We start from the raw sequence: 14,428 nt of genomic DNA on the forward strand, positions 1-14,428 counted from the left end.
TTTGAAGGTCTTAATGATATTGGAATTCAGTGATCTTGGGCTCGTTGGATTCGTCTTGTCGAGCTGCTCGATTTGACTATAAGCATGTCACGTTTGGTACCCATTTGGTAATCCAAATTGTGGTTTGAACCATCCAACAGCGCTTCATGTCCTCGATTTGGACTCATTTGGGCTTGGATTTAGTTGAATTTGGTGTCGTTAGGTTCGTATTTCTGAGACGCTCAGTTTGACTATAAGTTTACTGAAATTGGAGTTCAGATTATTCCGAATTTAATTTTTGAATTTTTCAACTTGATTTTTGCCTTGAGATTCGTGCCCGATCAAGATAATTTTTTGATTACATATCAATATTGATGAAAAAAAAATTTCTACACTTTTACTTATAAATTTGCCCAATCTTAAAATTAAGATTGGTTTCATCCTTGCTAAACATAATGTTTAATTTTAATTAGAAATAAGAAGACGATATTCAAAAAATCTAACATAAATTAAATTAGCCAAATAAAATGACGCATTTAAAATAAGCCAACATTTTAGTGCATTACTATGAATGTACAAATTGTTTGACGTATTTAAAATAAGCCAACATTTTAGTGCATTATTATAATAATTATAAAATTTAGTTCAACTGTTTGGAATGAATGCATCAAAGACATTCTTTTTATATTTTTAATTAAGTATCCTCATCATTCTACTTTATAAATTTCAAATTTTCCTGAAAAAATAATTCCGATCAAATTATCATATTTTTAATATATTTTCTTCCAATACTACATAAAAATTAAGTATAATATATAAAAATATACTAAAGAACACTTGCCAAAACTATAGAAGATATTTATAAGAAATAAAAGCATCTAATTTACTAACCAAAGTTAGTAGCTTCTAATAACCATTAAATCAGAGAGTGAAGAATGAGAGCCTCTCTGACATCGATATGGCACCTAAACTTATTAAAGTAGCCATAAAGAAAATAGCATTAATGGATAGGACAAATGCCATTAATGACTGTCCATACACTTAAAGCCTGTGCTTATCACTGCATTGTTTTCTTCTCGTCTATTTTCTCTTTCAACCCAAACCCTGAACGCAGCATTGAATGCACCGATCTGCCAGCCATGGCCAATGGCTTACCTCCTCGCTCAGGCTTCCTCAGATAACAATAAATGATATTTACATTGCTCATTCATGGCAGTCATGAACAACAGCACAAGTACATGCAAGGTCGTCCTTTTACACTACCTTCGCTCTTGTTTATCACCTGGTTGCATGAGAAACAAGAATCAATGATGATATGAGAAGCAAGATTAGTGCAAGAAGGCCTCGAATTTCTGTAATCTTCTAGGAGTTTAGCGCATCCTCAATTGAACATCAATTATGTTGTATGATGGCGTTTGATCGCTCCAGTGGAATATCAAATTTTTCGCTATTTATATTACTGATGAACAAAGCTAGCGCTATTTTTCTATCATAATTGGATTTATCAAAGAAACGCTTAAAAAAGGATAAAGAAGATTATCTTCGTAGAAGCCCATAAAATGGAGTTCAATTGAAGATGCATTTTGGGTGGAAAAAGGAAGAAGGGATTTTCGATTGGAAATGCTTTTAGCTAACGAGAAAGAATAGCAAAATAAAGAAAAAAACATGAATACCAATCTCTTTTATGCAGAACATAACCGAGAAACATAGTTTATGTATTATAAGAGACGGGCAACAAATTAGACAAAGCATTTTTCACATAAGTTTAATCTGGTGCTCTTGCCTCTTAGCCTCTAATTCATCAGCTGAAGATTAATAGATGCTTGGGCGGCTAATGGATGGCAGCGGAATTGAGATTAAACCAAAATGAAACAAAACTCCATTGATGGAAGAGAGAAGCAAAAAACGACAAACTTTTCAAAGGAGCTCATAAGCAGAACTGGAAGGACTTGGAAGAGATTCTGGAGGAGATAAATAATAGCATGGTATAACATGTTGAAAGTCTCTTTCTTGTTTACAGCTGCAGCTTGTTAAGCTCCGAAGTGGCTGCTGAAATATCTTCCTCTGTTTCTTTCAAAGCGGGGAGGATGTTCGTAGCCGGTGGCTGCTGTGGTTGCCGCATAGGGGGCGCGGCACAGACTGGGATCACCGATCGGATTTGAACAGCCGGAGCAATGCCATGGGCATGGAATCGACCTGTGTTCATCATTCTTGGAACAGATATTGTTGAAGAGTTCCTTAATGGAGCTGCCCCAATTGGAATGTTGAGGCGAGGAGGGCTGAATGCCCGCGCAGCGAAGACTGAAGTGTTTGGATCTGCAAAAGGACGAGCTAGAACAGGAGAAGAGGATGATTTTCCTTGGCTAGCCTTCTCTTGTAATCGCTCTCCTTTTTTTCCATCAGAAAGGGTTGGGATCTCTTGTGATATGGGCTGGGATGTACTATTTCCAACCAGGGATGGAATGGGTCGAGAGGTCGCGTGGAATGTAGAGCTGTTAATCGTACCTTTGGACGAGGAGGAAGGCTCCTGAGGAGAAACAGAGGAATTTAAAGTAAACGGCAATGGTGACATGACTTTTGGTCCTGTAGAGAGGGCTGGAGCTAAAAAGGAGCAATTTTTTTGCTGTTGCTGAGATGGATGGATCAGAGAGCAGTCAGCTAAGGGCTCAAGGGATTTCCATTGTTGCTGGAACCTCAATGAACGGTGGGGTGAGGCAGCGGACGAGGTTCCATCATTGAAACCAACTAACTTTCTCTTCTGCTTCTGTTGTTGCTGCTGAAAATGCTCCCTTTGCTTCGATTGTTTGTTTTCCTCCTTGGGTTTGAGGTTGTGAAGGTATCTCACTACTTGTTCCTGCTCTTCTCCTCCACCGCCGCAGCCCTCACTCGCATCCTTCGGCCGGGCCAAGGAATCTAAATCAGGCACTGTGCGGAAAGGAATGTCAGTACAAACAGAACAGACAGATCGTCGGAAAGACAACAAGATAAAACCTTTATTGATTCATTTACTTGGCTTCAAGGCGAACCATGCGGCCATGGCGGCGTTCTTCTCTGCTTGCTTCTTGGTCTTTGCTGGATCGCCGGCGACGCACATGCCAGCAAGCTCAACAGCAGATGTGAAAACAGGCTGGTGGCCAGGCCCCGACCTCACAGTTGTGTACACCGGCAGTTTCAGCCCAGCCCTGTGAGTCGTCTCCTGGAGGAGGTTCTTATACACGCCGGTCTCATCCTTGACACAGAGACATAGAGAAAGATCGCAACTTGGAATCTAAGAGTGAATAAAAAAGGCATTTTTAGAGACGCAGAGGGAGGACAATCTTACCAGAACACGAGCGGCGAGGGAGCGAGAGGGGGCTCTCGAGGATAGATTGGTGAGAGCGACCTCCGCGGCGGCGTGCTCTGCCTGACGGAGAGTGGTGCAGTGGCTTGGACCTTGGAAGATCTCCCCATTAAAGTTAACCGAAGCTTTGAACCGAGGCGCATGATCTGGGCCTTCTCTCACGCAGGCATAAGATGGCAGATTGAAGCAGCTCCTCTGCGCTAGCTCCTGTAGCTGATTCTTATACATCCCTGAAACAAAACCTCAATTCTGCATCTTCTCTTCTTAACCAAGGAGGATTCTTTGGCGAAGGAAACTGGAAAACAAGAGGGCGATTCTTGTTCTTTTCTGGTAACCTTTTTTAGTTTAATTTCAACTGGAGCACGACTTTGAAAAAAGCACGGGTCGGTTTCCAGCGATAAGAGGCAGTGGGGGAAGGGGAAGGGAACGAGGGGGTCCAAAGGGAACCCAGAGGCCAAGGAGTGGCAGCGAGCGAGCTCGCGTCAGGGTCTGCCATTAATGGGGGCATTTAAAGCTTTCGGAGCCTTTTTGCAGTCTACTAGCCTTTCTATTACCGGCTGCTGTCTGTGTTCGAAATTGCTTCAGAGTTTTCCTTTCTTTTTACTGCGACCCACGAGGCTGCCTTTGGCCGGTCTTCACCGCGATTTCAAAATTTTGTTTTGTTTCTACGTCGAGGTTTTACTGGAATTTTTATTTGGTCCCGTGAACGTACGCTTCTTTAGGTTCGGCCACTAATGTAGTAGCGCCACGTAGAATGAAGAAAAGTCTTCGACCCGACCCGGTGTAATTTGGGTTGTCGCAGGTGCCTATTTTAAAATTCTTTACATCCCGAACAGGAAACCCATCAACACGCTTTTTGGATATATTTAAAATTTTTATCAACCCCGTGGATTTTTATTTGGATAAAGTACATTGGAAGGTTAATCGACTTCATGTTACTCTTCACCTCCTTCGCATTTCTAAAGCATTTTCCGTGATTTTGAAGCAAAACTCCGATCGAAAACCTCCCCAGATATAATGCCTGAGGTTTATTGCCGAAGAACTGTCGTTCTTGTCTTGTAGTTTATCTCCTTTATAAATTAAAAAAAAAGTATGTTTAGGGTTAGGGTTAACTTTGTATCGTTCTGTTTTAGTATAGAAAACTTCATGATAACTATTTGGGCGTTTGAAATCTATTATTTTGTTCGTTTTTTATACTCAGTATAGGATATAGTACTCGGTACTAATTGGTATTCGGTACTGATTGATGATCCTCGGTACTGCTCGGTACATTTTGGCATATGGTTTTTTTCAGATAAAATGCTCGGTATTTACAATAAAAAATTGAGTATTTCATTATAATATAATGTTCTTTGATGCCCAAAATGGGTTGGTATTGTTCGGTGATGATGATTGCCTCTCGGTATATCTCGGTACGTCTAGGTACAACCCGGTATACCTCGGTACAACCCTTTATTTAGGACTAAATCTCGCTATTTACACTAAATTTATGATTATTTTATATATAATATTACAATATACTATGATTGGCTCTCCTCGATATAACTAGGTACAGTTGTTACAACTCATTTTACGTCGGTAAGAGATGAAATTTTCAGAGAAAATGCTCGATATTTCCACAAATTTTATCTGAGAATATAATGTTGTTTCATGCTCGGTATTGGTTGGTAATGTTCGGTGATGATTAGTGCTACTCGGTACATATCGGTACATCTCGGTAAAAGCCTATATTTAGGACAAAATCTCGTTATTTACACTAAAAATATGATTATTTTAATATATAATATTATAATATACTATGATTGGCACTTCTCGGTATAACTAGGTATAGTCGGTACAACTCGGTATAACTTGGTATAGTCTGTACAACTCGGTGATGATTAGTACTACTTGGTAAATATTGGTACAAACCGGTACATCTCGGTACAAACCTTTATTTAGGACAAAATCTCTCTATTTACACTAAATATATGATTATTTTAATACATAATATTATAATATACTATGATTGGCACTCCTCAGTATAACTAGGTATAGTCGGTACAACTCGGTATAACTTGGTACAATCGGTACAACTCGTTATCATAACTAGTAATGGGGTTTTTACACTAAATATATGTGTACTTTATAAATAATATTTTGATATATGCTGATTATTACTATATGGTATAACTAGGTATACTTGATTCACCTCGGTACAACGATTTTTTTTCAGAAATAATACTCGGTATAGTTTGGTATTATGATTTTACAGTTTATATCTGATAGAATATCAACTTTATTATGCAGGGATATTGCCCCAAGATTCATTTTCAATGTCGAACGTTAAGTTTTAGAGAAGTTTGTAATGAGTTGGTTGTGAAATTTGGGGATTCGTTGGTTACAAGCTTACGGGAGCTAAATATTAACCAGTTCCTATACATGCCTTGACTCCCTCAGAATCTTCCACTTGTTTATATGTTATTATCGACGTAGGATATTCAATCTGAAAGTTTTGTTATTAAAAACCGGACGTTATCTTTCACATCTGATGAAGTAGCATTGATTATTGGCTTACCGAACAGAGGAATGAAATTTGAACTAGGGACTGCTACAACGGGTGGAAAAACAGCCAATGACATAAGGCATGATATTCTGAAATTGAATGTGTCAAGTCCGGTCGAGAATGTAAGGAGACAATTCATTGTATACTTATTGTCCAACATATTCTTTTCAATGGCCAACTTTCGAGTACAATCAACAATATTGGACGTTGCCAAGAATGTGGAGAACTTCGGAACATACAATTGGCCCCAATCCATTATGGATTTCCTCGTGGTTGAATTTAATACAATAGCAAAAAACGATCAAAAGGTCAATCCCTAGGATATGTTAATGGATTTGTTATGATTATAATTATGAGTATTTCTTACACATGAAATTATTTTATTTATTTATATATTGTATAAAATTTTTTAATCATTTTTACACTGAATTATTTTGTTTATTTATTTTGTATAGATATAATTTTTTGAACATACAAAAATTTACCCGGTACTGGATGATTTGGCACGACCCCGTCTCATTCGATGGGATGGAAAGTTTAATTATAGAGATAAAGATGTTAAGAATTTTGTGGTGTATATAAAATATTGAGTCATCATTTTCCAGCATATTTCACGTCAGAGCGAATTGGAAGTCCTGTTCACTCATCTTCAAGAACTGAATCTAACCATAACATTGTGGACGAAGTATCAAAATCTGTTGATAAAATTGTTGAGGAAATAACCAAAAAAGCAGATATTAAAGTGATGGAAGAGGATTTTAGGCTATCTGAAGATGAGGAATTTCCTTTCTCTTCATCAGCTAAGGGAGGAATTGCTCGTAGGGTGCAGCTCAGGAATGATAGGAAAAGGAAAAGGGTGAGGACTCCATTCACAGCAGGTGACAGGAAGAAGAAAAGAGTTCAGAATAGTTTTGCTCAGTTGGCAAAACCTCATGTTGAAAAGATTACTAAAAAAGAAACATCAATCACTGGAAGAAGACCTGTCACTCGAGCTTCAACAAGATTAATAGAGAAGGCAACTGATGCTAATAATGCTTTTGTGCGTACTGATGCTGCCCCTTCTGATACTGCTCCTTCCACTGAAACTCCAAGTGCTGCTGTTTCTGTTTCTGTTCCAGATGTACTCCCAAAATCTGTAGTTTATGAAGTTGATGAATCAAAAATCATTGAAAGACCGGCCGTGGAATTTTTAAATTACCCAGAAAGATTACTAATTAATGAAGAAAAACAGATTTCCATTGATAACTTTCTTAAGCAGTTCAATAAAAAGTGAGTTTATATTTGTCATTATATTACTGTATGAACACCAAGTACGTCGTTTTTAAACTAAATACCGAGTTGTACCGAGAAATATAATTCTTGGTACAACTAGGTGTTGCTCGGTATTTGGTATTCCTTAACTAGTTTTAACTGTATGAACACCAATTACGTAGTTTTTTTATAAGAAGTACCGTGTTTTTATAGTGAATACCGAGTTGTACCGAGAATAAAATTCTCGGTATAACTCGATATTTGCTCGGTATTTGGTATTCAATACGGAGTTTTTAGTGTATGAACAGCAAGTACCGTGTTTTTATACTCAATACCGAGTTGTACCAAGAATAAAAAAAATCTCGGTACAACTAGGCATTCATGTGTATATTTTTATTTTCTAATGAATATGAGATAAATCATGCAGGGATGATACTATATTTGAGAATGGAATTGCAACTATTTTCAGAAGCCAAATAGACGAATTGTTGCTATGCGAAGAGCTTGATAACAATCATGTGGACGCTTTTGCATCTTTACTTTCTGAAAAGAATGATCTGGTTCCAGGACTGAATCAATCTTTTCTATATGTTTCTTCTTTTCATTGGGTGAGTTATCATTTATAATAAAGATTTAGTGTGTATTTAACATATTCTCAATTAACTGAGTGAGTTTTTTTTCCAGGGATATTATTGTCAAAATAAAGAGACGATCACAACTTCATTTGTTGCAAATATCACCCAAGCTACTGTTAAGAATGCAAACCTTATATTTGTTCCCATTATAAATGAAAAACATTGGACTTTACTGGTTGGTAACCTGAGGAAAAAATATTGGGATTTTATGGATTCAATACCCAAAGCAACACACAAGGCTATTGCACCTGAAGTTGTAAGTCCTATTAAATATTATCTTTGGTTAAAGGTATGATATTGAATGTTAATATTTTAATTTTATTACCTTTTCAGATATATCATTTATACAGTGATACAAAAGATATTTTTGAGGATGATATCCGAACCTGGCCAATCCACACAATCCCGAACTTACCAGCACAAGAGAACAATGTGGACTATAGAATGTTTGTATGCAAATATATGGAAATAGTTATACAAGATAATATTATTCAATGGGACATCCATATGAACTGGCAAAGTCATATGGCTTTATTTAGGGCTGAATTTGCATATGACCTTTTTTGTAATAATATGAAATAAATTTTAGAAATTACATATACTATTTCTGTGTTTTCTTTACTGTGATGATACCGACTTATACCATAATCTTGTTAAACGCAGGATTGTATAGAAGTAAAATATTTACAATAAAAAGCCAAAGATAGTCTAATACCGAGTATTACATAGTAATACCGAGTTGTACCGAGAGTAAAAATTCTCGGTATTGCTCGGTATTTGATATTCCTTAACTACTTTTTACTGTGTGTACACCAATTCCATAGTTTTCATATGCAATACCTAGTTGTACCGAGAATAATAATTCTTGGTACAAGTATTTTTTAAAATTGTCGGTATTTTTCGATACCGATTTGTTGTAAAAATTCACAAAAGGACGCATAATTCAGAAACGAACACGTAATAAAGAAAAAAATATTCCTCTTATACCGAGTATAAAATTCTAATACCGAGTTGTACCAAGTATTACCGAGTTGTACTGAACACTTACATAAATGATAACTGACTTCCTGATTTTGCTGGTGTAAAATATAAACTTGTAGGAGGAATCTGATCTGTCGTTTTCACTTTTTTGGCTTTCATCTTCTCCCAATGATCCTTTAATCTAGCATTAGAGACTCCCTTAGGCCGGCGTTTTGCAGGATCTCTAATTGTTTTGTTACCCTCACTTATGCATTTATTTTTTCCCTTCCATAATGTTTTGAACATTTATCGCCAATGCACTCATACCATCGATCATACATTGTTTTGCATCCTCATTACCCTGTGCTTCGGTGCTAATTTGATATGCAAAACGACATACATAATTTCTAAAAATCATGTTTCGGGATACTTGATTCCATGTGCACATACTCTTAGCAATACGTTCAATATTCAGTCCACTATATAGATCTTTCCGAGCACTAGATGACCATCTTAGAATTAAGTATTTCTAAGGAATATTAACAACATCCAACTGCCTCATCACTATCATACAATGAGAACACAGTATTCCCATCATCTCGAATTTTGCACAACTGCATTGGATAGTTCCTTTAGAGGAACTAAACAAAATCGTCCACTTATGTGCATCAAAAGAATGGTCTATGTTCTTTATAGAAAATGTTGATGAGTCTGGTGAAGAGTGATCAATGCATAGTCCCCCTAAACCATGTAAGAACTCCTCTTCAAAAAAGAAATATAACTTTCTTGAATAAAATTTAGCTGCTTGCTTAAATATCGGACTACTTTTCATGTAAGGTTGTATTTCGGTTTGAGAACACCTAAAAATTTCATCTCGTTCATTCCTACGCCAAGTGTTCATAAGTTTCTCCAATCCAAGAAAATATTATGTAAGAGAACTTGTAGCCTTTGAAATACCATGGCAAATAAAATTAGTCGACTCACTACGTTGTGTAGATAATATTCCTAGGTTAAAACAATCTTTGTTGAAAGCTGTAGACCACTTGGCCCTTATTATATACAGATCTTTTACCACTGATGGCTCTGTAGATCTCCTTCTCTGATCATCTCATTCCATAAACTATCAAATTCCTTCGCAGAATCACACTTGGTGAATCAACTATAGAAAAGGCCTTTCACTTTGTTGTTACTATTAAAATACCAAACTTTCGAAGGATCCTTCTTGTGTATATGCCATTGGCACAATCGATGTCTTGTATTAGGAAATATAATCTCTATCGCTCTAGCCATTGCTTGATCCTGATCAGTGAATATAGTAACTGGATGCTTATTATCCACAATTCTTAAAAATGTTTGAAATAACCAGCAGAATGATTCAATTGTTTCATCTGATATAAATGTCATCCCTAATATAATGTTTTGTTAATGATTATTAACTCCAATTATAGGAGCACGGGCTAAATTATATTTGTTAAGACGGTAGCTAGTATAAAAAATAATAACATCCCCAAAGCAGTCGTAATCCACTCTCCCCAAACCATCAACCCAAAAAAAATTTACCAACCTATCTTCTTCATCAATTTGCACATCCCATGCAAATAGGTGGTCTTCTGTTGCCCGGTTTTTAAACAATTTGATTAGCGAATTGCTGTCCCCATTCTCAATTTTTGTTTTTCTCTCATTTTGAATGTAGTTGTATGCATCGCTCTTGGTAAACCCCATATTTTCTACACCTCCAACCTCATCAGATAGATAGGAAAATGCATTTACTGTTCTTATTCCCGCATCAGCCATTGATTTCAAAACGGAGGCATTTTCTTCAGTGATGTGCCTAGATGATCTCAGCAAATGTTGATCATCCGGTTTTGCCAATTCATGGTTGTGAGTCTCTACCGAATTTTTTACCGTCCATATTCCATCTTCACTAACAGAAAATCTCACCATTGCAGGACATCCAGTTCTAGTAGTCGATTTTCAAAATTTGACATTTTGATTTTTTTCTATATCCTTCTTGAATCCGAATTTGGAATAGACAAAAACCTTTGATTTTAATTTCCTTTAATTAGCCCAGTATGAAAGATTTTCTTTCCGAACACTAAATCCATGCGTATAAGCATATTGGCAATATTTTACATATGCTTCTTTCTCAGATTTGTAAACTCCCAGTGACAAAAATTTCTAATATATCAAATTAGTACCAAGGAATAAATACCAAGGAGAATACGTAATAATACAAGAAAATACCGATCTATACCGAGTTTTCTAAATTCTCGGTACAAAAATATGGTAATTATAATCGGTACATAGTAAACTTAATTGACATAAAAAAAACTAAAAAAAATCAATATAGCGAGTAAATACCGAACTATACCGAGTTATATAAAGCTCGGTACAAACAACTAGAAATTATAATCTCAGTATATATAACACAAAAGTCACGTAAAGAAACCAAAAAACTATCCATACTGAGTTTTAAGTATAAATACCGAGCATTACCGAGTTTCCAGAAAACTGGGTAAAAGTTTTTCATAATTAAAAATTCGGTACAAAGAAACATAATCGAGCTGTACCGAGTTATAAAAAGGGCCGGTACAAACTGTGTAATAATTAAAATTTATGTACAAAAAAAAACTGAGTATTACATATAAAACCGAGTAGTACCGAGTTATAAAAAAGTTTGGTACAATCAAAAATTATTTGATCATACGAGGTTGGCTGAGAAATTACTTGTAAAAAATAAGAAAAATCATCATCCAAAGTATAAGTGCCATATGTTTCGTCGAAATCGTCTGACTCTTCCAAACAAATAGCAGGAATCTTCTCATCCATCGCCTTCAACCCTTCGCGAAAGCTCTCTTGTACCAATAAACCTTAAATACTATATAATGTTTTGTCTATAGAAGCTAATCGGTCAAAAGTTTATTTATATAAAGTTACCGCGGGTTTTTAATTTTTCCCGCCCATTTTAGCCGAATTACTGAAAAAACACGCCAAAAATCACAATTACTACGAGTTTGGGTCGGGTCTTCGGGCCTCCACGTGGAGTTATAACATTGGTGGCCGAACCTATAGCAACATTCGGCCAGGGGCGTAATAATTGTTCCTTAGTGAGAAGGTGATGTGCATTTTAAGTAAATTAGGGGTGATAATAAATAATTCAATATGATATGCAATATGAATTTGATTTGAAATATTTATATTTGGATTGGCCTGGCTGATTTTTAATCACTTTTTTTAAAAAAAAATTAATTAGTTTAATTAATACAGTGGGTTTAGATTCACTCATTCAATTATCAGATTGATTTTGGGTTGACGCTGAAATAAAATTCAACACGGACCCTAATGCCCTAAAATAACTTGTTTTATCGCATTTGTTCATGCCAAACTATCCTCTACAAGTCATCATTTTTCGTATTTCTCTAATTTTCCCGCTATCTACATCATAGTGCCGCAAATAAAGCTCTGCTCTCTTTGGGTTGTTCATTTTTACATCTCTAGTCTTATTTACATCTTTGTTCATCTAGAAGTTTTTTATCTCTCTCTCTAAAAAGTAAATCAACTCATTCATTCCTTCATTAGTATTCTCCCTGGTAATGATTTCCTCTCACATTGTTTTCATTTTGGCCTCTACTTCTCTGGGCTTGATAATAGGCTTTGATTTTGCAAAGATGAAGAAAATTTTGAAACCCTAGCCATTTTGCTCTTCATTGTTTAAAAATTAACAAATTTTATGCGACTATTTGTTATAAATATACATGAACATGGTTGGAAAATTTAAAGAGAGGAAGAGATATACGACTAGTGCTCGATTTCATTTATATCTATCATGCCCTATTTGATTATGCTAAGATTTGGATTGCGGAATTTTTTTTCCTACTTTTAATAGTACTTAACTTTACATATTGTTTGGATTGGATTTACAGGTTACCCTTATAATCCCTTGTAATTGCGCTATTACGGTTGATGGGTGTGATCCTTCTATACTTAATGCTGGGGGGCAAGAGAATAAGGCTATATTGGCTGAGGATCAATGTGATGATGATTGCCTTAATACTGATGATTTTGCTTCTCTTAATGTGGCTATCCTTGAGACAATGGATGCTAATTTGATTAGAGATGATGTGGAGGATTGTGTTATTGTTTTGGCTCATATCGAGGAGGGTGTAGATGGTAGAGTAGATAGGGAAAATTTTCAATATCATGTGTTGATGGCTAATGAATCGTCTGATGATTTGGATAATTCTAATTACCATTGGATCATGGTGTGCCAATTATTCTTCCCCCTGTTGGGGGGAGTGTAGGTTGTGAATCTCTTATTGATGTCCCTGTTGATCTAATTTTACAAAATGCTCTTAAGTCTCAAATTTATTTCGAGATTGGGGGACTCCTATTTGGTGGAATCTGATTGGCTTGATGAATATTTGGATTCTCCATGAGAATTGGCGGATGGCTTGGGAGTGATAACGTTGAGGCATACATGATTTGTATGGATTAGATGTTAGTCATGTCATTAATCTCTCTTTCTCTCGTGGTGGTAAGCGTCGTCGGTGCAAATCATTGAAATAAGTTCTAAGATTTTGCTTCTCTTAATGTGGCTATCCTTGGGACAATTGAAGCTAATTTGATTAGAGATGGTGTGGTGGATGATTGTGTTATTATTTTGGCTCATATCGAGGAGGGTGTAGATACATTATTCTAATTGCCATAATACTGATGACTTTTCTTCTCTTAATGTGGCTATCCTTGGGACAACATATGCTAATTTGATTAGAGATGGTGTGGTGGAGGATTGTATTGTTGTTTTGGCTCATATCGAGGAGAGTGTAGATGATAGAGTAGTTAGGGAAAATTTTCAATATCATGTGTTAATGGATAATGAATCGTCTGGTGATTTGGATAATTCTAATTACCATTTAGATCATGGTGTACCGATTATTCCTACCCCTGTTGGGGGGAGTGTAGGTTGTGAATCTCTTATTGATGTCCCTGTTGATCTAATTTTGCCAAATACTCTTAAGTCTCAATTTATTTCGAGATTGGGGGAGTCCTATTTGGTGGAATCTGATTGGCTTGATGAATCTCTGGATTCTCCATGAGAATTGGAAGATGGCTTGGGGGTGATAACGTTGAGCCGTACATGATTTGTATGGATTGAATGTTAGTCATGTCTTTAATCTCTCTTTCTCTCGTGGTGGTAAGCGTCGTCGGCGCAAATCAAGGAGATAAGTTCTGAGCATGATTATTCTGCTTCTTTTTTACTTTGTTGGTTCGTTAGCTATTTTGGTGGCCTTCAGTTTTGTTATTGGTTGGTGTTGTTGTGATTTGGCCTTATAGTGCTGTCGGGTGGCCGGATGTATGTGGTTGCTGGTCATTTTCTGTTAGTTTGTTGCTTGCTAGTGTGTTAATTGCCTTAACCATATCAGATGTCGATTATTCGATATGCTCTTCATGGCTTGTACTCTTTTGGTCGGCCTGGATGTGTTGATCTTACTGTTGCTGCTGTTCTACTGTGACTATTTGGTTCTTTTGATTTCATTTTTATTCTCTTCATTGTATTAGATAAGATCCAAAGCTCTTTAAGTTTTATTTAAATAGTTGTCGTTTTAGTAGGCTTTTGATCCTTTAAAGACTTGTTACTTTTATCTCTTTAATGTGTAGGCCTTCCGTGGGTTTTCTTAAAAAAAAAGTTTGCATATTTTCTTTATAGTTATGTTTAAT

At 36.1% G+C, this 14,428-nt stretch overlaps 1 protein-coding gene across 1 annotated transcript; it reads right to left on the bottom strand.

The window, feature by feature from the left end:
• Window positions 1-1,631: 1,631 nt before the first annotated feature.
• LOC110107425 (double-stranded RNA-binding protein 3) lies at window positions 1,632-3,884 on the bottom strand. Its single transcript, XM_020837689.2, has 3 exons — window positions 3,302-3,884; window positions 2,989-3,208; window positions 1,632-2,904 (listed from the first exon to the last, which is right to left on the bottom strand). The coding sequence occupies exons 1-3, from the start codon at window positions 3,545-3,547 to the stop codon at window positions 1,994-1,996; spliced, it is 1,377 nt and encodes a 458-aa protein (XP_020693348.1). The 5' UTR covers window positions 3,548-3,884; the 3' UTR covers window positions 1,632-1,993.
• Window positions 3,885-14,428: the final 10,544 nt, after the last annotated feature.

Source organism: Dendrobium catenatum, unplaced genomic scaffold, assembly GCF_001605985.2.
Source record: "Dendrobium catenatum unplaced genomic scaffold, ASM160598v2 fragScaff_scaffold_853, whole genome shotgun sequence".
NCBI lineage: Eukaryota > Viridiplantae > Streptophyta > Magnoliopsida > Asparagales > Orchidaceae > Dendrobium > Dendrobium catenatum.

What these genes read in the sequence shown, in the direction of transcription:
- LOC110107425 (XM_020837689.2), bottom strand. Translation starts at nt 3,547, where the DNA reads ATGTATAAGAATCAGCTACAGGAGCTAGCGCAGAGGAGCTGCTTCAAT. An exon ending in CCCTCGCCGCTCGTGTTCTG is followed by an intron (nt 3,209 to 3,301) that starts GTAAGATTGTCC and finishes CTCTGTGTCAAG; the next exon opens with GATGAGACCGGCGTGTATAA. An exon ending in ATGGTTCGCCTTGAAGCCAA is followed by an intron (nt 2,905 to 2,988) that starts GTAAATGAATCA and finishes CTTTCCGCACAG; the next exon opens with TGCCTGATTTAGATTCCTTG.